General features: G+C 47.2%; 1 protein-coding gene and 1 long non-coding RNA gene across 2 annotated transcripts; one reads left to right on the forward strand and one right to left on the reverse strand.

Moving 5' to 3' along the window:
• Nucleotides 1–253: 253 nt before the first annotated feature.
• Nucleotides 254–15984, reverse strand: LOC115637188 (zinc finger protein 501-like). Its single transcript, XM_030538196.1, has 7 exons — nt 15844–15984; nt 11748–11855; nt 10929–11055; nt 3214–3357; nt 2318–2882; nt 1377–1645; nt 254–1040 (listed from the first exon to the last, which is right to left on the reverse strand). Exons 1-7 carry the CDS (start codon nt 15907–15909, stop codon nt 802–804), a joined length of 1518 nt encoding a protein of 505 aa, XP_030394056.1. The 5' UTR covers nt 15910–15984; the 3' UTR covers nt 254–801.
• A 44-nt stretch (nt 15985–16028) lies between these two features.
• Nucleotides 16029–25376, forward strand: LOC115637193. Its single transcript, XR_003997200.1, has 3 exons — nt 16029–16238; nt 22566–22648; nt 25145–25376. It is a non-coding gene; the product is annotated as an uncharacterized LOC115637193 (long non-coding RNA).
• Nucleotides 25377–25639: the final 263 nt, after the last annotated feature.

Here is a 25639-nt window from a genome sequence, read left to right on the forward strand (position 1 = left end):
TAAAACTTACATAAACAAGGCTATTAAAGTAAGGGTTAAACTAAGGGGGGTTGGTTTCCCTATCAACACCAACGGAAAAACTACTTTTGTAGTTGGCTAGCCATTCACAGTCTCTGTTTAATCCTGAGCTGATGGTGTCAAATTTGCAAATGAACTGAAGCTCAACAGTTTCTCTTTGAAGTCTGGCTCTGAAGTATTTTTGCTGCAGGATGGCTCCTTTTAAGTCTGCTATTGTGTGTCCAGGGAGATTGAAGTGTTCTTCTACATGTTTTTGTATATTGCTTATGCTCCAATACATATTTTAGTCTACAAGGTGCCACAGGACTCTGTGTTGCTTTTTACATCTCCTTCCAGTATCACAGAGGCTGAAATGACACTTTTTTCCTGCCCCTGCTCCTCTTCATTTAAATGTAATATGAAAGTTCCCATTACAACTGCTCTTCAGCACAACATGAGAATAATTGGCAATGATACAATCTGTATCACTGGTGACTCTAACAAGAACTTTGCAATAGGAGGAATGGTATAAATGTGATGCTTCCTGGTTCCTGATAGGAAGGGCACACTCGAATTACTCCTGGGAGAATGGAGTTGATAGAAAGGACAAATGAGTCCACCTCAAAGAGGTCAAACTGCAAAAATGGGCGACTCACTCATCTGGACAAGCTGAGGGATATCGGTGCTTCAAACAGTTTTTAAAAGTTACTATGTGGGAACCAGGAAAGTATTAAAGTATTGATAGCCCTAGAGGGTTTTATGGTGTTGATCCTCCTTGCAGATTCTCTGATGGCTCACATAGGCTCAGTGGCAAGACAAGCTTTTCCCACACTCACTGCTTCCATTGGTTCTCATACCTGTGTGGATTCTCTGATGACTACTAAGCTGCTGGCGCTGAATGAAGGTTTTCCCACACTCACTGCATTCAAAGGGCCTCTCCCCTCTGTGGATTCTCTGATGGTGACAAAGGCCTGAGCTGCGAGTGAAACTTTTCCCACACTCATGGCATTCATAGGGCCTCTCCCCTGTGTGGATTCTCTGATGTTGAGAAAGGACTGATCTGTAAGTGAAGGTTTTCCCACACTCACTGCATACATAGGGCCTCTCCCCTGTGTGGATTCTCTGATGCCCAGTAAGATGAGAGCTGTGAGTGAAGCTTTTCCCACATTCACTGCATTTATAGGGCCTCTCCCCTGTGTGGATTCTCTGATGTTTAGAAAGGTCTGAGCTGGTAATAAAGCTTTTCTCACACTCACTGCATTCATAGGGCCTCTCCCCTGTGTGGATTCTCTGATGTTGAGAAAGGCCTGAGTTGGTAATAAAGCTTTTCCCACACTCACAGCATTCATAGGGTCTCTCTCCTGTGTGGAGTCTCTGATGCCTAGTAAGTTGAGACCTGTGAGTGAAGCTTTTCCCACACTCACTGCATACACAGCGCCTCTCTCCTGTGTGGATTCTCTGATGCCCAGTAAGGTGACAGCTGCGAGAGAAGCTTTTCCCACACTCATGACATTCATAGGGCCTCTCCTGTGTGTGGATTCTCTGATGCCTAGTAAGGTGAGAGTTCTGAGTGAAGCTTTTCCCACACTCTCTGCATTTATAGCACCTCTCCCCTGTGTGAATTGTCTTATGTTTAGAAAGGACTGATCTGTCAGTGAAGGTTTTCCCACATTCACAGCATTCAAAGGGCCTCTCCCCTGTGTGGATTCTCTGATGTTTATGAAGTTCTGAGCTGGTAATAAAGCTTTTCCCACACTCACAGCATTCATAGGGCCTCTCCCCTGTGTGGATTCTCTGATGTTTAGAAAGGACTGATCTGTCAGTGAATGTTTTCCCACACTCACCACAATGAAAGGGCCTCTCCCCTGTGTGGATTCTCTGATGTTTAGAAAGGCTTGAGCGGAGAGTGAAGCCTTTCCCACACTCACGGCATTCATAGGGCTTCTCCCCTGTGTGGATTCTCTGATGTTTATAAAGGTCTGAGATGCGAGTGAAGCTTTTCCCACATTCATGACATTCATAGGGCCTCTCCCCTGTGTGGATTCTCTCGTGTTGAGAAAGGGCTGAGCTGGTAATAAAGCTTTTCCCACACTCATAGCATTCATAGGGCCTCTCCCCTGTGTGGATTCTCTGATGTTGAGAAAGGCCTGTTCTGCGAGTGAAGCTTTTCCCACATTCATGACATTCACAGGGCCTCTCCCCTGTGTGGATTCTCTGATGTTGAGAAAGGCTTGAGTTGGTAATAAAGCTTTTACCACACTCACAGCATTCATAGGGCCTCTCCCCTGTGTGGATTCTCTGATGTTGAGAAAGGACTGATCTGTCAGTGAATGTTTTCCCACACTCACCACAATGAAAGGGCCTCTCCCCTGTGTGGATTCTCTGATGTTTAGAAAGGCTTGAGCGGAGAGTGAAGCCTTTCCCACACTCACGGCATTCATAGGGCTTCTCCCCTGTGTGGATTCTCTGATGTTGAGAAAGGCCTGTGCTGCGAGTGAAGCATTTCCCACATTCATGACATTCATAAGGCCTCTGCCCTGTGTGGATTCTCTGATGAACAGAAAGGGCTAAGCTTGAAGTGAAGGTTTTTCCACACTCACTGCATGTATTTTCCCTTTTTCCCATGAGGATTTCCTGCTGTGTTGTGGTTTCCTTGACGCTCTTCTGAGTTCCCCGACAGGAAATAAATTTACCCATTTTCTCCGCTGGCTGGTTTCCTTGCTCTCTTTCTGGTCTGTGCTGAATCTCATGGGATTTTCTCTGCTCATGACTCCTGGACACATGCCTTTTCGATCTTTGCAATAATTCTCTGTGTTTAGCCACTTGCTCAACATTTTCCTGCTGAGAATTCTGCTCCTCTTTCTCACATACCATTTCATCACCTGCTGTGATAAGAGACAGAAACCTCAAACAGAGATAGAGAGGGGAAGGCCAAACCAAAACAAGTGCTTGAGAGAGGTCAAATAAAAACAAGAACTGAACTCCTCCAAACTCTTCCCCTAAACAGGAGAGAGGAGGGGATCAATTCAGCCTTCACATCCCATCCAAATTCACAGGGGGAAGGGAGGAAGCTACTGCCTGGTGTCTGCTAGGGTCTACAGGAAGCCATGAGCTATATTTACCCTGAGGATATGACCCCTGCTAGGGACAATAATGAACTGAGAAACTTTTCAAGGACATTGTAAAGCATCCCAGATGTTTCCTTCAGGCACTTACAGATTCTGAGTTGGTTTAATCTTTCCTTACCTGTGCAGGAAAAGCTCAAGATCTCTCTTTCCTCTGAACCCTGGAGGTCTGGAACCCATGGCTCTTCCCCTTGTTCGAGCTGGGAGATTATGTGAGGTTTGGAAACTGGAAACCCTGCTCAGATGAAAGAACACAAAGGAGTTCAGTTGATTTCATATGACTGTGTCATAAAAAACACTATTAATTTAGCTTCAGTGCTTAGTGTGACCCAGTGTGCCTGGGGCAGTCCACACTGAAAATTCCAAGATCAGGGCAGGCTGAAAAAGGGAGAGCAGATGCTTCCAAAACTGAGGGTTAACACAGAAGTTACATTCATTGATCAGTCACCAACTATGCTTCTGATCCCCCACATTGGTTATCAAGAAACTGAAAAAAGACATCACATGGCCCCCTTTACTGCATTCCAGTTCTATGACTCCCAATCAGCACCTAGGTCCGGCACTGTGAGAGGTTATTTAAAAACTCTACTCACATAAACAAAGTGTTCTTCTGATCCCAGAGTCAGCAACATTACCAGCTCTGTATAGGTTCAGACCTTACCCAGAATACTATGATGCCAGCCAATCCTTAGCATCTAAACTAAAGGTTCATAAGCAAGAAAGCATCTAAACTAAAGGTTTATTATAGAAGAAGGAAAGAAAAAGGAAGTTGTTAAAATGGGAAAACAGTCAGATACATTCAGAAATCTATATATCTGGTTCTTAGCAGTATTGGTGAGTTTTGGGCTTGAAAGGCTCTCTGGTACAAATCCACATCATTCAGTCCTTTGTTCCAGGGTTCAGTTTGTCGAGAAGTTGCTCCAGAGGTAGGAAGAGGGATTGAAGACAAAATGCAGATGATGCAGCTGCCCTTTATATTCTTTTTGCCAAGTGGCTTGTACTTCCTGTGTCCCAAACACAAGCTTAACAGCACATGGCATGGAAAAGCCTTGGAGGTCTCAGTACACAGGCATACCCCTGCATGTCTTGCTGACTCAATGGGTGTATCCCCTTGATCCTTTCAATGGGCTCATGGTAGAGCTGATGACCCCGGATGGGCCATCGAACAGGCTGGGCAGTACTGATGCCAATATGTCTGGGGGTGTCACTCAAACACTACACAAGTCTGGAATACAGATATACCCTACATATCTACAACTCACAATACAAAGATAGAAACAAGATTATCAAACGAGGAAAGTCATAACATTTTCATTGACACTTTACATGGCATATCTAGCACGATTCACTGCAATTTCATCATATTGGTATTTATAATAAAATAATATAAAGTGCCTCTCAATTCCATACAGTGTCACTTAATAAACCAGTGAATTCCCAGGACCGGTTCTCCAGGTGTTTGAAGATGCCAAACACCTTGCTAGTGAGGGACTGAAATACCCACAGATATGTTGGAACACATAGACAGACACTGTACAAGTCTGTGCCCCTATGTTCACTCTTCTAGAAAATTAGGATCAATTTTGTTCCTAGTATGTGTCAGGGCTGAATCTCCACTCTGTCACTCCGAGTGCAGAAAGTGGAGGCCCACCAGGATTCTAAAAATTAATTTGTGCAACTCTAGACTTGTATTAAACCCCCAAAGTTACAACCTTTCTCTGACCTTGGCTTGGTAAATGCTGCTACTACCCAAATGCAAAAAATCCCCAAACCCTTTGACCCAGGAGGCAGCACTTGAGAATTCTTCCCTCTGGTCCTTTCACCTCCCCTCCGGGAAAGAGCTGAGAAAGAAAAAGGAAATTAGCTCTGGCTACCAGCTAATCAAACAACATGCACAAACCTCTTAGGACACCAAAAATCCAATCCTGTTCTTAAGAGTAAATTTTATTAAAATTGAAAAGGAAAACAATATGTACGGAACTTAGGCTTTGGCTAGATCTTAAAAGAAACAATTTTTTAAGCACCCAAAATAGCTTTCCTGGGGGTTCAGCTTAAAGCTTAGAAGCAAACAAAAGCATCTGGGATAGCATAAAGGAGTTCCAAAAGCCAAAATAAAAAATATAAACCTGATTGTGTCTGTCTAAATATTCCCTGTCCAAATCATTTCTAGGTATGGAAGATGAATTTTCAAACCTGCTCCAAGCCATACACAGCATTGCTACTCTGTGTCGCCTTCTCCAGACAACAGCAGAAAAAGGGAAAGTTACTGTCCCATTTAAAAAACTTCTAGCCTTTTCATTGGTTCTTTTGGTCAGGTGCCCACTCCTTTTCTTTTACCTGTGGGCTTGTTAACCCTTTACAGGTAAAGCAAGCAGAGAAGTCACACCAACAAGGATTTTACAGCAATCTGGCTGGCTGAGTGTTTATAAAGGGAGATCCCTCCCCTCCCCTTCATTTATCACTGTATGGCTTGTGAGGTAACATTTGAAAAGACAATCTACTGAATATCCTCCTTAAAATGTGTAGCAACATTGTATGTAAAGTGATGAGATTTTACAGTATGATATTACTGAAAAAGTTGCAACCCTAAACCTAAATTCCTCAGAGACAGCAAGGCAAACAGCTGGTCAAATAGCCATTCTCCAGGAGGGGGAAGGTGTGAAGAAGACATTCACATTCCATCACAGGGACAACTTGAAGCTCATATCTACAACAGCCTGTCACCATGACTCAGCTGAGAACTGAATTTGTTTCTAGTACAAAGGACTGAATTATAAAAAGAAGTGAGGAAAATGCATGAGACACTCTCTCCCCTTTCCCTCTGCTCATGACAACTCCTGAAGAACTGAATGTGGGCAGCAGGGGCGGGTTAGAGGGAGTCCTGGCTGAAAGGAAAGCCAGCCTGACTCAGCACATGGTGAGAGAAACATTTGTTTTAAATCCAGTTTAGCTTGTTAAGTTAAACATTAGTTTGTGTTTTCTCTTGCATTTCTTTTGTAAACAAGTCTGACTTTTATGCCTCATTACTTGCAGTCATTGAAAAATTTTTTTTTTCAGGAGTTAACAATCTTGGTTTATTGTTTTATCTAACCAGTGTGGTTGGATTAAAGTGTGTTGGAAACTCCATTTGGAATAACCAGGCTGGTGCATGTCATTTTCCATTGATGAAATAACAGATTTCATGAGCTCCCATTGTTCAGTAGTGTGCTGGACAGGACAAGATGCACATTTCTGGGGGATGTCTGGGAGCAGAGAATTTTCTGGGGTTCTCCTGTGGGGTACTGTCATTCGGGAGTTGCTGACTAGCAGCACTCAAAACTATGTAGCTGGGAGCGAGTTACATGCTGGAGACTGTGTGTTAGCTGCCCAGGAGTGGCTGCTCTCACAGTAGAGCAGTGTAAAAGGCACCCCAGCCCAGGGAACTGAGGGGACACAGCTGTTCAACACTCCAGATTGTACTGTGCTTAATGTCACAGACACTTAATTTCAAAGTCTCCTAAAACATAGAGAAAGTAAATCCATGTCCCAGAAATCTAAGTCTCCAGACAGAGGGCAAGTCTCCCTGGCTCTGCTTCTTGCTGACAGACAGGTCCAGAGACAAAGAGAGAGAGTCCCAGGGAAGCTGGAAACATAAGCGTGGGGCTCAGTGGAGAAAGGGAACAGAAAGGGCAGGGATATTACTGAATGCAGGATCTCGGCAGTACTAGATGTCAGGGTAGCACATAGTGCAGCCCATTGGAAAACAATCCCAAATATACATATAAAATGATGGGGTCTAAATTAGTTATTTCCACTGATTTATATAAGGGCAATAAGATAGACAATAATACAGAGAATATCCCTTTTAAAATAATTCTTAATATCCTGTTTACTTTTTTTGACTTCCGCTGCACACTGCTGGATGTCTTCAGAGAACTATCCACAATGACTAAAAGATTTTTCCTGACTAGTTGTAGGTAAATTAGCCCCCATCATATTGTATATATACTTGGGGTTATTTTCTCCAATGTGCATTACTTTACATTTATCCACATTAAATTTCATTTGCCACTTTGTTGCCCAATCACTTAGTTTTCTGAGATCTTTTTGAAGTTCTTCATAGTCTGCTTTGGTCTTAACTATCTTGAGCAGTTTAGTATCATCTACAAACTTTGCCACCTCACTGTTTACCCCTTTCTCCAGATCATTTATGAATAAGTTGAATAGGACTGGTCCTAGGATTGACCCTTGGGGAACACCACTAGTTATTCCTCTTCATTCTGAAAATTTACCATTTATTCCTACCCTTTGTTCCCTGTCTTTTAACTAGTTCTCAATTCATAAAAAGATCTTCCCTCTTATCCCATGATAACTTAATTTATCTAAGAGCCTTTGGTTAGAGACCTTGCCAAAGGCTTTCTGGAAATCTAAGTACACTATGTCCACTGGATCCCCCTTGTCCACGTTTGTTGACACCTTCAAAGAGCTCTAATAGACTAGTAAGACATGATTTTCCTTTACAGAAACCATGTTGACTTTTGCCCAACAGTTTTTGTTCTTCTATGTGCCTGACAATTTTATTCTTTACTATTGTTTCAACTAATTTGCCTGGCACAGACGTTAGACTTACCGCTCTGTAATTGGCAGAATCGCCTCTAGCGCCTTTTTGAAATATTGGTGTTACATTAGCAATCTTCCAGTCATTGGGTACAGAAGCTGATTTAAAGAAGAGGTTACAAACCATAGCTAATAGTTCCCCAATTTCACATTTGAGTTCCTTCAGAACTCTTGGGTAAATACCATCTGGTTCCGGTGACTTGTTACAGTTAAGTTCTTCAATTAGTTCCAAAACTACCTCTAGTGACACTTCAATCTGTGGTAATTCCTCAGATATGTCACCCACAAAAGGTTTGGGAATCTCCTTAACATCCTCAGCCATGAAGACTGAAGCAAAGAATGCATTTAGTTTCTCCGCAATGACTTTATCGTCTTTAAGGGCTCCTTTTGTATCTCAATCGTCCAGGGACCCCACTGGTTGTTTAGCAAGCTTCCTGCTTTTGATGTACTTAAACATTTTGTTATTACCTTCTGAGTTTTTGGTTAGCTGTTCCTCAAACTCCTTTTTGGTTCTTCTTATTACATTTTGACACTTAATTTGGCAGCACTTATGCTCCCTTCTATATACACCTCGGTAGGATTTGACTTCCACTTTTTAAAAGATGCCTTTTTATCTCTTACTGCTTCTTTTACATGGTCAAGCCAAGCCACAGTGGCTCTTTTTAGTTTTTTTGCTGTGTTTTTTAATTTGGGGTATACATTTAAGTTGGGACTCTAATATTGTGTCTTTGAAAAGCATCCATGCAGCTTGCAGGGATTTCACTCTAGTCACTGTACCTTTTAATTTCTGTTTAACTAACCCCCTCATTTTTGCATAGTTCTCCTTTCTGAAATTAAATGCCACAGTATTGAGCTGTTCTTCCCACCACAGGAATGTTAAATTTTGTTATATTATGATCACTGTTTCCAAGCGGTGTTATAATTACCTCTTGGACAAGATCCTGCGCTCCACTCAGAACTAAATGGAGAGTTGCTTCTCCCCTTGTGGGTTCTTGTACCAGCTGCTCCAAGAAACAGTCATTTCAAGTATCGAGAAATTTTCTCTCTGCACTTTGTCCTGAGCTGACATGGACCAGTCAATATGAGGATAATTGAAATCCCCCACTATTATGGAGTTCATTATTTCGATAGTCTCTCTAATCTCCCATTGAATTTCACCCTCATTATCACTTTATTTGACAGGTGGTCGATAATAGATCCCTACTGTTATATTCTTATTAGAGCATGAAATTACTATCCATAGAGATTCTATGGAACATGTGGTTTCATTTAAGATTTTTACTTCATTTGAGTCTATATTTTCTTTGGCATACAGTGTCACTCCCCCTCCCCACCTGAGTATGACCTGCTCTGTCCTTCCAATATATTTTGTACCCTGGAATGATTGTGTTCCATTGATTGTCCTCACTCCACCAGGTTTCTCTGATGCCTATTATGTCAATATCCTTCTTTAACACAAGGCACTCTAATTCACCCATCTTATTATTTACACTTCTAGCATTTGTGTACAAGCACTTTAAAAACTTGTCACTGTTTATTTGTCTGCCTTTTTCTGATCTGTTAGATTCTTTTGTGTGTGAATGCTTCTCGTCTGATCTGGCCCCTACTTTATCCTCTTCCAGCCTCTCTTCCTGACTAAAACTAGAAAACTCTCTATCATTACACTCTCCTCTAAGAGAAGTCTCTGTCTGATCCACGTGCTCCTCTGAAGCCATTGGCTTCCCCCCACATCTTTTAGTTTAAAAACTGCTCTGCAACCTTTTTAATGTTAAGTGCCAGCAGTCTGGATCCACTTTGGTTTAGGTAGAGCCCATGCTTCCTGTATGGGCTCCCTCATCCCCAAAGTTTCCCCAGTTCCTAATAAGTCTAAACCCCATCTCTCTACACCATCATCTCATCCACGCATTGAGACTCTGAAGTTCTGCCTGCCTACCTGGCCCTGCACGTGGAACTGGGAGCATTTCTGAGAATGCCACCATAGAGGTCCTGGATTTCAGTCTCTTTCCTAGCAGATTACATTTGGCCTCCAGGTGGTCTCACCTACCCTTCCCTATGTCATTGGTATCGACATGTACAGTGAGCACTGGCTCCTCCCCAGCACTACACATAAATCTATCTAGATGCCTGCGTGGTGTGTAGGTTGCGGATTTCTCAAGGCAAGTCACCATACGGTTCTCCCGATCATCACAAACCCAAATATCCTTGTTTCGAATGATCAAATCTCCCATTACTAACAGCTGCCTTTTCTTAATGACTGGAGTTCCCTCCCCCGGTGAGGTAAACTCAGTGCAAGAGGTTACCCCAACACTATCTGGAAGGAGGGTTCCAACTATGAGAAGCTTTCCCTCTGCTCCCGTTGACTGCTCTCATTCCCTGGGCCTTTCATCCTCCTCAGCAGTGTGGGGGGCTGTCTGACCGGAGTTGGGACAATTCTATAGTGTCCCGCAAAACCTCACCAAAAATGCTTCGCTGCCTCCCTTAGCTCCTCCAGTTCCAACACTCTGGCCTCCAATGCCTCCACACGGTCTCTGAGGGCCAGGAGCTCCTTGCACCAAATACAAGCATACATACATAACATAAGAACAGCCGTACCAGGTCAGACCAAAGGTCCATCTAGTCCAGTATCCTGTCTACCGACAGTGGCCAATGCCAGGTGCCCCAGAGGGAGTGAACGTAACAGGCAATGATCCAGTGATTTCTCTCCTACCATCTATCTAAATCCTCTGATGAACAGAGGCTAGGGACACCATTCCTTACCCATGCAGCCTAACAGCCATTGATGAACTTAACCACCATGAATTTATCCAGTTCTCTTTTAAACCCTGTTATAGCCCTAGCCTTCACAACCTCCTCAGATAAGGAGTTCCACAAGTTGACTGTGCGCTGCTTGAAGAAGAAATTCCTTTTATTTTCTTTAAACCTGCTGCCTATTAATTTCATCTGGTGACCTCTAGGAAGCTTCTGCTAATTTCGCTGCATTTAACCCTCAGTTTTACTTGAGCAAACAGGAGATATTTCACACTGTGCGATACGGCTCCTGTGCTGTTCCCAAAGCATTCTGCAGCAGGGGAGGGTCTCTGGTAGTGTGCGTTTCACTGGCATATTGAGGTGATGCTGAAACTGGGCAGAGTAGAAGTGGCATTGTGGGGCTGGCATAAACCTTAACTCTCCATTTCCCCTTTCAAGAACCAAGGGGACAGTAACCCTTACCCAGTGAGGTCACATTCTCATAGTTCTCCTGCATGACATCCCAGTAGAGGGCTCTCTGAGTGGGGTCAAGCAGAGCCCACTCTTCACTGGTGAAATACACAGCCACCTCCTCGAAGATTACCGGCCCCTGAAAGAGCAAGAGTCCAACACTCAATACCTGCTGCCCCATTCACAGCCCCACTATTTGTAGGGAGAGGAGCCCATCAAAGGGAAGCCCTAGGTGGATTGCAGTCAAAGTCCCATCCCCACCCTGCACAAAGCATCCAGGAAACATCAGAGTTAGGGGACAAAGAGAGAGCCCCTTATCTCTCCCAGCAGATCCATCATATACCTAATAGCCACAGACTGATAGAGGAGAGGGAGGCCCAACCAGGGACCAGGGAGAGATCCCTGGTAGGAAACCCAATAGCCTCCTCATTGTGAGGACCTGGATATGAAGGAAGGGGAATCTCCCTTAGCCCTCATCGGTGGGTATCCCCTTCATATCTCACAGCAGCCACTGGTTAGTCAGGTCAGGCTCCAGCACTACGAGTCTGATCAGTTTTCCCATCCCCATGTAGCTGGGTTATTTTCTGCTCCACAAACTAGAGCATTTCCACCTCCGAACCTTATGAGTCTGTTCCTAGAATCTAGGCCACTTATTAAACAACTCCCAGCAGGTTTGTCACCCCCTGCCCTTCCTTTCTCCACCTGGTGCATTTCCTGCCCCATGCCAACCTCCAAACCAAACTGTGCAAACCTTCCCATCTCCAGTGTATTTGCTGTCCCTCTCCCTCCTGTAGGAACCCACCAACCCCCCCTCAAAAAAATAATCCATACCTGAGCTGGCTCCACTGCAGCCATTTCTCTTCCCTGTGTCATGGGAGGATAGGATGAGCTGGAGAAAAACATGGACGTAATTCTGCAGCCCTGGCAGGGCAAGAAGGGCTGTTGTGGAGGTTTCAGAACAGACTTTAGTTAATTTCATATCACGATTCCCCCAGGTCCTTTCCCTCCAGACAGATATCCTAGACTCTGCCTTGCTGGGAACATGCTTGATCTCTTTATTACAGTGTAGACCTCGCCCCTCCTGCCAGGCTAAGCCCACAGAGACATTTTTAACCTCCCTTCTCCCTCCCTTCACCCCGTAAAAAAGTCTCTGAACACAAGGCTTGAAAGGAGCAGAACCAAAGGAGTCACTGTGGGGGATTCTCTCAAACACTGACCCCACGGCAGTCACACCCCAGCAGGGCGAATATGGAGTCAAGAACTGGATTTTCCTCTGTCTGAGCCTTTTCTTGTTCACTGGAGAGTGGTTCTGCCCAGGGATGCTGCAATACCTGTGTCTGGGTGGACTAGAGAGCTGGAAATCTCTCCCCCCACTCATTTCTCCCACTGTCCCTTTCAGTCTCTCCTTCCCCTGTCCTCTCTCCCTGCTCCTCTGGCTGGGAAAGTCCCATTCCTGGGGGCTTTGCTCTCTCATGGCAGGATTTTCTCCTGGCAATTGCTAATGGGAGGAGAAATGATGAGGGGCTGTTTGCGCAGAGTCACTTTCTTGCCAGTCCCCAACACTTTTCCTGAGGTCTTTCAATTACCTGGAGACTCTGGCTCAGAATTTGCATTAATAGGGCCCAGGGCTGCCCCAAGGGGCTAGTACCAGCTGGAGAAAGTTATCCCCTGGGCCGGGCAGAGAAGCATCTTTAATTAAGGTCACATCCCAGCACAGAACCCCCGCTGGGGGAGCAGCAGCTGCTAAGCCTGGTCTCCCAGACCACAATGGAGGCTGCAGCATCTGACCCAGGAAGCTGAACCCCAATATTCTGAGCAGAGAGGGACAGAGTGTTTGAGCAGCTTCCGTCCTTTAGCTCTCTGGGGAGAGCAGCTAATGAGAGACCCTCCACACAGGGAGAATTTCTAATCTTGTTTGCCCCACTGTTCATCTGGAGTCACTCCTTGTCTTTCCATGCACTGACTCTGGATTAACAATGGTCTCAATGAAACCAGATTTCAGAAAGAATGAGTCCAGAATGCTGTGGAAGAGACCACTGTGTGGCATTTCTCGCCCCCTTCCCACCTGCCTCACCCATCAGATCTAGTATAAGGACTCGGGGCACAAATTTTCCCAATGCAACTGGAAGGTCCTGGAGTTTTCAAGATGTTTGGTAAGTGGATAGAAAGTTATCATGATGACTAGGCGTGGCTGGGGAATACTGCGCAGTGCTTGGAGCCAGGATTCTGGCACAAGCTGATCAGAGAGAAGGAGCATGGTTAGTAGCAGACACCAGAGCCTCCATCCAGGGGCCCCCAGACACCTCCAGTACCCAGAGCCCAGACCCCGTTGTCAGGGTCCCACCAAATATTCCCTGGGGCTCAACCCCTAAAATCCCTGAACAGGGACTCCAGATACCCCTCAGCATCCCACTGGCCAGAGAACACCCACCAGACCATCACTGGCAGGCTGGGAATCCTAAAGGGTTCCCTCCACCAAGAGCCCCCAACAGCCAGGGACCACCCCCCTCAGGGAACCCCTCATTGGGAATTCAGTCCCTCACTGCCTGCCCAGGATTCCCCTACTGCCTGCCTAGGACCCCCACCTGTCCTCCAGCAGGACCTGCCATGCCGTTTGCCTGCGACCCCCTGATGCTTTACAACAGGACCCCTCGCTCTGCTTGCCTGGCATTCTGACCTAGTGCCTGGGACTCCCCCACCCAGTTCTGCGCATTGGGCATGACTGAGCCCCTGGCACAGCACCAGGCTCCCTCTAACCCCCTGCCCCGCCTCCCCAAGAGATGCCCACCCTCACTGTTCTGCACCAAGTCCCCAGTGATACCCACTTCCAGGACTCATAGTCTCAGCGCTGGGCACATCAGAACTCCCCTCCCCCGAACCTCCAGAACCCACCAATTTGATTAGGGTAACCCCTGCCCAGTCACCCAGAGGCCGCCGCTACCCACAATGCCCCTTCACCTGCAATCTCCTCACACAGACACCTCATCCCCTACTCCAGCAACGGTGTTACCTCACTGTGTCTGCTAAGTGGATAGAAAGTTATCACTGCCCCCTGCTGGACAGTCACACAAGCAGAAGGAGCCCTGGGGGGTGCTTCTTTAACAAGAGAATGGAAGGCCTGCAGTGGAAGAAAGGTCCAGGCCCTGTCACTAGCTACATCTTAGCACTGCGGGAAGCAACCCCTCACAGAGACCATTTGTCATGGGCTTTGGGATACTTCTAGACCCCTGCTGCACTCACAGTGACCTCCTCACCCCATGCCAGCTGGAGAAAAGAAAAGGGTCCAGCCAACTCTCCTGTTACCAGCTGGGAACCACGGATCCCCCAAACAGGGGGAGGCCTCTGGATTTGATGGGTATTAAATACGTTTAGAGAGGAAAGTGAAACATCAGAGGGATTTTATATCAGTTGTTGAGACGAGGTAAAATCTGAGTGTTTCACGTCAATATCTGATTACTGAATAGAGAGAAAATGGGCAACATTTGCCAACATTTTATATCCATGTTCAGGAATCTGAGAAAAGGTGTACATCTGAGATTTTCTTAGTATTTTATAATTAGAGAGACAGGGAAAAATCTCAGGCCACAGTCAATTAGAAATAGAGAATTACAGAAAATGTGAGGCTTAGGATATTTTTGATCAATCTTTGAGATTTGAAGAGAATACGTATCAGAAACTACGCAATTGATAACATGAGAAAGGCAGGAGGGATAGCTCAGTGGTTTGAGCATTGGCCTGCTAAACCCGGGGTTGCGAGTTCAATCCTTGAGGGGGCCCTTTAGGGATCTGCAGTAAAAATCTGTTGGAGGATTCAGTTGGGGATTGGTCCTGCTTTGAGCAGGGGGTTGGACTAGCTACCTCCTGTGATTCTATGACCACCACCACCAAGATCTGAGGGGATTTTATATTGCTGTTTAATAACTAGAGGGAAAAGGGGGACTGTTGGACTGAATTTTATATTACATTACTTTCCAATACATATACAGAAAGTGATGGTTCCTGCCACCTCCACCATTCACATGGGCAGCAGGGAGCCCTTTGAGGAGCTGTTTTAAGAGGGCAAAAGGGGCGTGGGGGAGTTGGAAGGTCCCTGGATGAGGGAAGGGGGCAGCAGTGGGGGATGGGCAGGTGAATGGAAACTGGTGGCTGGGGACATCTGTGTTGGTAGTTAGGGGGCAGTACCTGGGATTGGGAAACCGGAGTCCGGGCAGTCCCCATGGGGGACACGTGCCCCTCCCTTCCCTGGGAGGGAATGGGCATCTCATCCCATCCCCATGCCAGGGACAGGCACGTTCTGGGGAATGACCCAGTGCAACAATTTCCCACCTACACAAGAACAAATCGCTGCAGATAAAATGGGAGGGAAAATCCCCCACCTCGGAGAGATTTTAAACGGACATTTGAGAACCATGGAGAGACCAAGGGGAAACAAAGGAATCGAGCGAGCGGATCATTGGAGCGGGAGGGAGGAATCTCCCCGGATTTTACACCCTTGTGAGATGCAGAGAGAGAAAAGGTGCAGAACCGGAGAGAATTTGTATCGGGGGCGAGAGGCGCAAACAGGAACAGGATCCAATTAACTCCTCCCCTCCCCGGGGAATTTCCTGGCTGCCCAGAGACAGTTCAACTTCCGCCCCCCCTCCCCCGAGGGAATTTCCTGGCTGCCCAGAGACAGTTCAATTCCCCCCGCCCCAGATCCCATCGACCTTCCCCCCCGCTGCAACTCCGGCTTCCCCCCTCCCCGCCCGACACTCCCCCCACAGGGACCCCCCCTGGCCCCAGGCTCCGCCCCCCCCCATCCCAGCGGGGCCCTGGCCGATCCTGCTGCAGCTCCTGGAGCCGAGGCAGCTCCGAGGCTTCTCCCAGGTTTCCCGGGGCCGAGAGTCACTTTCCAGCGCCCCGCTCCCCCCGGGGGTCTCTCACTCACCGGCTCACACCGAGGCGGCAGTTGCAGCTTTATTCTCCCTCCCCCACCGGGGTTCGCACGGAGCATGCGCAGTTTCAGCTGCTGAACCCCTCCCTTAGCTGGGCTGGAGAGGGCGGACGCGCCCCTGGGGCAGGCTGGGAGATGTAGTTTCGGACTCTTCCGGGAGCGGAATTGACGTCAACCAAACAGGCGGAGCTGGAGCACAAACGGGGGCGCTTCGATTCTGTCTGGCCCATGCGGGGCTGTTGGAGTCTCTCCCGGCCCGGAGAAGGGTTTGTGCCCTTGGAGCTGTGGGCATGTGCAGATAGCGGCGGGAGAGACCTTCATTAACCCCCCTCTCCCCCGCGTGCCCGGCTCGGCTCGGCTCGCCCCCGTTGCAGAGCTGCAGCCTCCAGGTACCGGAGCGAGCTCGGGGGGTGGGGCCGGGCGATGACTCTGCCCCAGTGTCCGTGGTGGGGGGGCCAGCCCCACTGGGGTCCCTGCGTGGGGCCAGGCGTGGGGTCCCGGGGGGAGACCCGGGAATGAGGCGGGTGGAAAGTGTCAGTGCAGCCTGGACATGGCTGTGGGGGGAAGAGCTGGTGACCCTCAAGGAGCGAGGAGAGAAAGGGGGGACTGAGATCCCCTCGGATTTACCGCTGCCCCCCTCGTGGGGACCCCCTGTCCTCTCCCGTCCTGCCCCTTTTCTCTCTAGAGAGCAACGAGCAACATCCAGGGTGACCCATCCCACCCCCAAATCTCTGAGAAGTTCTTGTGTAGGTGGGAAATCGTTCCCCTGAGTGATGCCTGAACTGGGCAGAGGGTTAATGGGCAGAGGCTGGGGGGTCCTGAGACAGGGACATCTCTGGGCTGGGCGGGGGGCCAGGTGGGGGGACACTGTCTGCTGGCAACAGGGCATGGGAAGAGAGGAGCAAGCCTCCCCCATGGAGATGGCGCAGCCCCAGGTTTCCCAGTCCCACTATTTCTCCATCTTTCCCTCTGCCCCCACCACCTGCTAGTCACATTCCCAGACCCCACTGCCAGCCCTTCCCCACTAATAGTGACCTTCTGACTCCAGCCCCACTCCTGTCCCCTGTGAAAGCCACATCACCCAGGGCTCTGCTGGCCATGCGAATGTGAGACTAGAAGATCCATCCCATTCTGTTGTTGGTTGAATATCCCTGTATAATCCCCTTCTCTCTCTTGAACTGTCGAATGGTGACACAAAATCTCCCCAGATGTTTGTGCTTCTCTCTTAGGTTGGCAAATATTTAGTTTCTGCCTTATTTTCTCCTTAGTTCTGAAATACTGATATCAAGTTCTTGAAAATCTTCCCACTTTTCTCCCCAGGTGTCTGACTGAGATCAGGGCTTTTATCATACTGAGCGCTGTAAAGGCCTGGCCTGAGATCAGGTCCCCCAGTGTGCCAGGCATTGCACAAACCCTGACAAGTTTGGGGCACTGGTTGTGCCAGGAACTGCACAGGTCCCTGCAGAGAGCAGGGATCTTGTTGTGCCGGGTGCTACAGCGTCCCTGACTGAGCTCCGGGCCTCTGTGCCAGGCCCTGCATCAACACCAAGTGAAATCAGGCTCCCATTGTGCTAGGTGCTGCAGAGACAGCAAACAGAATCAGGGATCTTGTTGTTCTTGGCGCTGAAGAGACCCTGAATGAGATCTGGGCCCTGTTCTGCCAGGCACTGCACAGACCCCAACAGAGGTCAGACCGCACTGTTGTGACAGGTGCTGTGGAGACCCCAAGTGAGATCTGCGCCCCTGTTATGCTAGGCACTGTAGAGACCCCACAGACATCAGGCCCCCCATAGTGCCAGGTAAAACAGACCTGGACCAACATCACTGCCCCCCTTGTGCCGGAGAGCACATGACTGTGGCCCAGATTGCTGCTTCCATTGTTCAGAGTACTTGATTGAGATCTGTGTCCCCTTGGGCCTGGCAATGCACTGACCCCAACCCAGATTATGCCCTACCACTGTAGTGGGCACTGCACAGACCCTAACAGAGATCCTGGTCCCACATTTTGCCAGGCGCTGCAGGGACCTCAAACAAAATCAGAGATCCTGTAATGCTAGGAGTTGCAGAGACCCCGACTAAGATCAGGCCTCCTGTGTGCAGGACTCTGTGCAGACACTGACAAAGATCAGGGTCCCCATTGTGACAAGTGCTGCACATATTCACAGAGTATGTCTACCCTACCATTAAAAATCCCCAGCTGGCCCACACCAGGTGACTCAGGCTCACAGGGCTCAGGCGAAGGGGCTGGTTAATTGCCGTGTAGATGTCTGGGCTTGGGCAGGAGCCAGGCTGTAGGACCCTGTGAGGTGGGAGGGTGCCAGACCTTGGGCTTCAGCCCCAGCCGGAACATCTACACCACAGTTAAACAGCCCCACAGCCTGAGCCGTGTGCACCCAAGTCAGTGGGCACCGGCCAGCTGCCGGTGTCTGACTGCAGTGTAGAAATGCCCACAGTAACAGTGAGTCCGTTAGATATTTATAGCTCATGGGAAGGAGGATGGGGATTGGTGGGGGTCTGAGGATTTAATAATAAGCACACTCATATCATTGTTCTTAGTGAATTTTCATCTTCTAATTCCCATAACCCACGAATTATCCCTGGCTGCCCCCGGGAGTCTGAGGAGGGAGAACTAGTAAACTCCTGTGACCAGTGTGGAACCTAAAGCACAAGGAACTTTCCGTGGCTGCCTCAAAGTCATCCAGAGTGAAATTCACTTTGCTGGATAAATCCCTAGTTGCTGGGCTCTGCAGAGGGGTGGGGAGGTGAATTCCATTCCCCATTCTTGAGCATGGATCCACCTCCAATTCTCACCCTGATCTCAGACACTACCCCAATCTTCTCCTGCAGTGATGGACCCACTTGTTGCTGCCAGAGCCATATGCCATGGGACCTAGAGAGAACAGAAGCCCAGCTCCAGCACTGCTCCCCTTGCCCTCAGCCCCCAAGCTGTGCTGGAGTTGCCCTGACTTTCCAATCTGCATATCTGTCCAGCTGTACCCAGCCTGTGCACCCACCACACACAAACTGCCACAACAAACATCCCAGGATTGGGAAAGACCATCTGGGACTGGCTGCAGTCTCCCCTTGCTGCTGTGAGAGGAATGGGGTGGTCCCTCATATAGGATACAAACATACCCAGGGGCAGAAGGGAAATGTAGTTTCTTCCAGGGGATTGAAAATGTTTGATTTAGCGTCCTGAGCTCTGTCTTCCTGTTTGTCTCCTTCTGCCACTTTCAGATCTCTTGGAGAGACGAAGTGGGTGAGGTCATTTCTTTTAAAACCAATTGAAATATCTATCTTTGATGTCCTGGACCAACATGGCTACAGCAACTCTCTTCCCTTTGTACCCCCTCCCACCCTCACCCTCCCTCAGCTGAGACTATCCCATGTGATGGGAGAATAAGGGTTCAGTCCTGTAACTGCATAGGGTCTTGCCAGCACTGATGGGAGTGAAAGCCTGTGTACATTAATGACAGCAGCAGCTCTGTTACTCGACACATAGGGAGAAGAGATGGGAATGAGCAGGTTATCTTTGTGCTGGGTGTGAGTTACTCAGGTGGGAATTCTGGGTCGCTGCGTACGCACAGAATTCACGTCCAGTGCAGAATTTCTTTTTTTTTGCATGAAGAAAATAATTTCTGCCGAAGAAGTGCTGAAGTTCTGTCTTTGACCCACCCTGTGGCACCAGAACAGCCAACTCAGTTGATCTTGGTGGGAAATTGTTGCCCCAAGCTAAACCCCAAATAGGAAGAGAGTTAGTGGGTGCAACTTGGAAGAGTTCTGAGACACGGTTGCTCCTGGGGGTGGGGAGAGGGTAGGTCATTCTCTACTCTCAAGAGGGTGTGGAAAGGGCACATGAGGAGAAAATGTCCCCTATGGAGACTGCCCAGCCCCAGGTTATCCAGTCCCAGACACTTCTTCCCCCACCATACCTCAAACCTCTTCACCCTTCCAACCATCAGTTGTCAGTCTTCCCTCGCTGCTACCCCTTCCTGACTGGCAGAGAACCTCTAAGCCATTTATGTCAGGCCTCAGCCCTCTGGCTGAGTCCTCAGGGCACTTTCTTCCTCTCTTGGGGTACCATGCCACAGAGGCCCCACAAATCTACATTGCTTAGGCTTTGGCTTCAGCCCAGGTGGTGGGGCTCTGCTTTCTGCCCTGGACCTCAGCGAATCTAATGCTGCCCTCGCTTGGCCCCCCTGAAACCTGCTAGTGGCCCCCCAGGAGGCCCCAGACCCCTGGTTGAGAGTCACTGTCTTAAATCACAAATCACAACAATGTTCAGCTTACTGCCAGTCATAGAATCATAGAATATCAGGATTGGAAGAAACCTCAGGAGGTATCTAGTCCACCCCCTTGCTCAAAGCAGGACCAATCCTCAACTAAATCATCCCAGCCAGGGTTTTCTCAAGCCTGACCTTGTCCCAAATGACCAGTCACTTACTTAGGTCAATTGAATCTTAGACTCACAACAAAGACAATACTTGTAGCCAGTTCTGTCATAACCTGTATTAAGACTTATTTAAAAGGAAATGAGAGTTGTTTACAAAGTTAAAGCGGGTGATCCTATAGATGCAGACAACTTTCAGTCTTAAATTTCAAAAGATAATAGAAGCTTCTATAATATGCAATCTCTATATCTTCCTTAGGACAAACCTAGAGTAAGCAGCTGGGGATCTCTTCGTTATGCCTAGAAATGTTGCCCCCCAGAGTCCAAGCAGCATACAGATAATCAGTACCTTCTGTATGGGGTTTTTTTTTAATCCCCTTCCTGCCATGTGCTCTGAACTGAAAACTCAGCTAATAGGAAGTCAAGAGCACAACAACAATCTTTTGTCTTCTTTAACATCCCATAATAGTCTATCTGGTGTTGATGGACCTTTCCTGCCAGGCAGGGTGTAATGCATTCTGTTGCCAATCAGCACCTCACCTCGGTAAAGTTTCTCTCCTGTCTGGTGATTTACATAGCCACAGAGACTCACAATACAACTAGTCTGATATTAACCCAGGCAGCAACTCACAAGCATTCAATAAAGTCGAAACACATTCTTAGCATTCTAATACCTGTTTTAACAATACTAACATAGGTGAGCCAGACTGATTCCAGCTATGCCTTTGTTCATGTTCAGTTAAGACATGGGGGCTTTTGCAAGAACTGACACCTCATCTGCTAGTGTCCCTAGTCTCTGTTTGCCAGAGGCTGAGAATGGGTGATGGGATGGATCACTTGATGATCCCCTGTTCTGTTCATTCCCTCTGAAGCACCTGTCATTGGCCACTGAGCTAGATGGACCATTGGTCTGATGCAGTAGGCCATTCTTATGTTCTCAGTCTCTATAAGGAGTATCTACTCATTTGGACTCACTGGGGAGACACAGAAAGAAACAAGATGTGCTGAGGCAAGAAGACCCAGGCTCAGAGCCCCCAGGTTCACGCTTATCAAAAGCTAAACCTGGGCCCAGCCCATGAAAGGGGCACTCCCAGGAGAGACCGTATAAAGGCTGGAGCATCAAATAACTTTGTAAACCTGAGAGAACTGCTTGGGGACAATGACAGGGAGAATCTCCCAGAGTGACTCCTTTGATTCCGCTCTTCTTTGGCCTTTGGTTTATAGAATGATAGAACTGGAAGGGACCTGGAGAGGTCACTAGTCCAGTCCCCTGCACTCAAGGCAGGACTAAGTATTATCTTGACCATCCCTGACAGGTGTTTGTCCAGCCTGCTCTTTAAAATCCCCAATGATGGAGATTCCACAACCTCCCTAAGCAATTTATTCCAGTGCTTAACCACTCTGACGTTTAGGAAGTTTTTCCTAATGTCCAACCTAAACCTGCCTGTTGCAATTTAAGCCCATTGCTTCTTGTCCTGTCCTCAGAGGTTAAGAAGAACCATTTTTCTCCCTCCTCCTTGTAACAACCTTTTATGTACTTGAAAACGGTAATCATGTCCCCTCTCAGGCTTCTCTTCTCCACACTAAACAAACCCAATGTTTTCAATCTTCCCTCATAGGTCATGTTTTCTAGGCCTTTCATCATTTTTGTTGCTCTTCTCTGGACTCTCTCCAAGTTATCCACATCTTTCCTGAAATGTGGTGCCCAGAACTGGACACACTTCCCCAGTTGAGGCCTAATCAGCACGGAATAGAGCGGAAGAATTACTTCTTGTGTCTTCCTTACAATAATCCTGTTAAAACATCCCAAAATGATACTTGCTTTTCCTGCAACACTGTTGACTCATATTTAGCTTGTGATCCACTATGACCCCCAGATCCCTTTCCGCAGCACTCCTTCCTAGGCAGTCATTTCCCATTTTGTACGTGTGCAACTGATTGTTCCTTCCTAAATGAAGTACTTTGGATTTGTCCTTATTGAATTTCATCGTATTTACTTCAGACCATTTCTCCAGTTTATCCAGATCATTTTGAATTTCCATTCTATCCTCCAAAGCACTTGCAACCTCTCCCAGCTTCGTATCCTCCGCAAACCTGATAGGTGTAACAGAGAGACTCCCAGTGGCAGAGGGTTTCACCATGTCTCAGTGGTTACACCCTGGTGGGAGGGGGCTAGACCTGTACTGGAATAAGGTCACTCTGTGCTTCACAGTGTGGCAGAACCTAGAATGCCCATTACCAGGGGAAAATGCTGGGAGGAATCAACACGTGGAATGGACAGAAACTCTGTCTGAATTCTCTCACATTGCCCTTCTCACCCTGACAGGCTACAGATTAATGTACACGTTTTGCTCCAGATCATCCCATCCTCCCAGGGGGAAGGAAATGTCTGCAATGGAGCTGACTCAGGTAAGGGATTATCAGGGAGCTGGTGGTGGGTTCTGCTTGGAGGGAGAGGAGCAGGAAAGGCATAGGAGGGTGGGAGCTGCTAGAGGTAGTGGGAGGCAGGAAATATCTAGAGTGGGGAAAGAGAGGGGACAGGATGTGACAAACCTGCTGAGACTTGTGTAATAGAGGGTGCTATGGGTTGTCACCCTCGGGTGCAGTCTGGGGGGCTTCTGGGAACTGCTGTGCCCTCTAACCCTCAAGCTGGGCTGGCCCTTTTCACACTGCTGGAGATTTAGTTTTGTTATCACCCAACAGGACAGCAAGTGGCACCATGCATCCAACTAAGCTACCTGAGTTCTTTACCTGAGCCACTCAAGGACAAATAGAAGACAACAGCCAATTTCCCAGCAATAAGCGGTAGCAAACAGATCAAAGCAAATTACTTAGCAAATAAGCAAAAACTCACATCAAGCCTAACATACTATATGGATAGAATTTTAATTAGCAATTTCTCACCCTGACTGATGATAGGAGCAGTCCACCAAGTTTCCATACACAAGCTGGAAATTCCTTTACCCTGGGACCAACACTTCCCCCAGTTCAGTCTTTGTTCCTCAGGTGCTTCCAGGAGTTCTCTTGTGTGGGGAATGAGGCCAAGAGATAATGACACACCCCACCTTATGTAGTTTTTCCATATAGCAGAAACCATTTGTTCTAAACTAAGTTTCCAGTCCAGTTTGTGGAAAAATACAGGTAACAAAATGAAGTTCATTGTCATGTGGTCTGGTCACATGCCCTAGCATGCCCTGCTGAGTTATAGTAGCCTTGACACATAGGCTGGCTGAAACATTCACAGGAAGGCTGAGCTCTTCCATGGTTCATTGTCTTTGTTGATGAGTCGTCAGCACGGTCTGGCTTCTTCATTGTTGTACCTGAAAGGCTAGTTGTGGGTATTACCCAGAATAAGCACATTTGAAAGACAGATACCGAGTCAATATTCCATTCTTCAGATACAAACATGATCCATGCACACAGGTAGGATAATCATATTCAGCAAATCATAACTTTTCCAGTGACACTGCACATGACTCATCTTGTACAAAATGCCTCATAATTATGTCCTAATCATATTATAATCCTACCACAATGCTGAATATGGGGTGTAGTGTCAGGCAGGTCCTAATTTCAAAGCACAGGTGTTGGAAATGGAACTTCTACTCTTTGTGGAACAGGAAATAACCCTCCAGCCAGGACTGGAAAAACTTCCCAGACTCCCACTGCCGGAACCTGAATCTACTGACACTTCCTTAGTTACCACCACCCCCAATCTTTGTGGCAAGTGCAAACTTTTATCAGTGATGATTTTATGTTTTTTTCTAGGTCATTGATAAGAATGTTAAATAGCACAGGACCAGGAACCAATCCTTGCGGGAACCTGCTAGAAAGAAATCCACTCAACCATGGTTTCCTATTTAAAATCCCAGTTTTTAAGCTATTTAATGTATGCCGTGTGTATTTTGTATCTTTCTAGTCAAAATATTTTGCTGAACCAACCCATATCCCTTACAGAAGTCTAGGTATATTATATCAGTACTATTAGCTGCAACCCAACTTTTGATCTCATCCAATAAGAATATCCAGTTAGTTTGATAGGCTCTATTGTGTCTAAACCTTTTTAATGAGTACTAATTATATTACCTGCCTTTAGTTCTTTATTAATGAAATCCAGTATCTGCTGCTCCATTCTCTTGCCCACTATTGATTTCAGACTGACACTCTTGTAATTAGCTGTGTCATTTCTTTTATAGTTCTTAAATATTGGCACAGCATTAGTTTTATTCCAGTCTTATGGAATTTCCCCAGTGTTCCAAGTCCTAATTAAAATCAACATTAACAGTCCACCACGCTTGTCCACCAGGTCTTTCAAAACTCTAGTTATGTGGACCCACTGATTTAGGAGAGAAATATTTACTGAACACTTTTACCTCTTCTGGATTATTTTTGATAATTTTGCCATTTCCGTCTAATAATTTACCATTACCATTGTTAGGATTAATTTTGTACTTAATATACTTTTCAGAAATTCCTTCTTCTTTTCATTGGTTGATCATTGATTTCTGATAGCTTCCCTTACCAACCTTCTACAATTCTGACCTTCTAACTTATAATCTTTACAAGTGATGTCCCCTTTCTACCATATATTTTATTTGGAGAGTGTTGGGATTCTTACCAGGGAGCTACCAGCAGGGTTCAGACACAGCCCCATCTCTTATATCAAGCTCTGGCTAGTGGGTATGCAATAAATGTAAAGACCCTGCCTCTGTCTGTCAGCTGGGAGACACAAAGATTTTTCTTTTTCTACCCTCTGATGCCTCCTGGATGCTCTAGGCAAGGTGGGATGGGACTCTGTTAACATGTGCCTCCCGGAGCTTCCATTTACCTGGTGCTGCTGTTCTGTGACTAGTGGGGTTGTGAGTGGGGCAGCAGGTACTGATTGTTGGACTCTTTCTCTTTCAGGGGCCGGTGACTTTCGAAGAGGTGGCTGTGTATTTCACCAGGGAAGAGGGGGCTCTGCTGGACCCCACTCAGAGAGCCCTCTACAGGGATGTCATGCAGGAGAGCTATGAGACGGTGGTCTTGCTGGATAAGCAGTCCTGTCCCCTGGGTTGTTAGAAGCTGTGGGGTCTCTGAAGAACCTGAGTCGTAATAACTTTATACCTTTATTCATAATAAAAGTTTTGACAGGTTTCCTTGCCCCCCCTTTTTTGCCTTATCCCCCATATACTGGTATAACTTTTGGACATATGTCTTTTTGGTGAATGAACTGGGGTTAAAACCATGGACTCTTCTTGTGACAAGTATCCCAGAGATTCCATTGACCTCCCTTGTTTTCTTCGCCTGGAGTATGGTTTTCAGTTTCCAATCCTGATGTGATCTCGCAGCTGGAACGAGGGGAAGAGCCATGGGTTCTGGACCTCCAGGGCTCTGAGAAAAAGTACTCCTGAGAGCTGC

This window comes from Gopherus evgoodei, chromosome 19, assembly GCF_007399415.2.
Source record: "Gopherus evgoodei ecotype Sinaloan lineage chromosome 19, rGopEvg1_v1.p, whole genome shotgun sequence".
NCBI classification, from domain to species: Eukaryota; Metazoa; Chordata; order Testudines; family Testudinidae; genus Gopherus; species Gopherus evgoodei.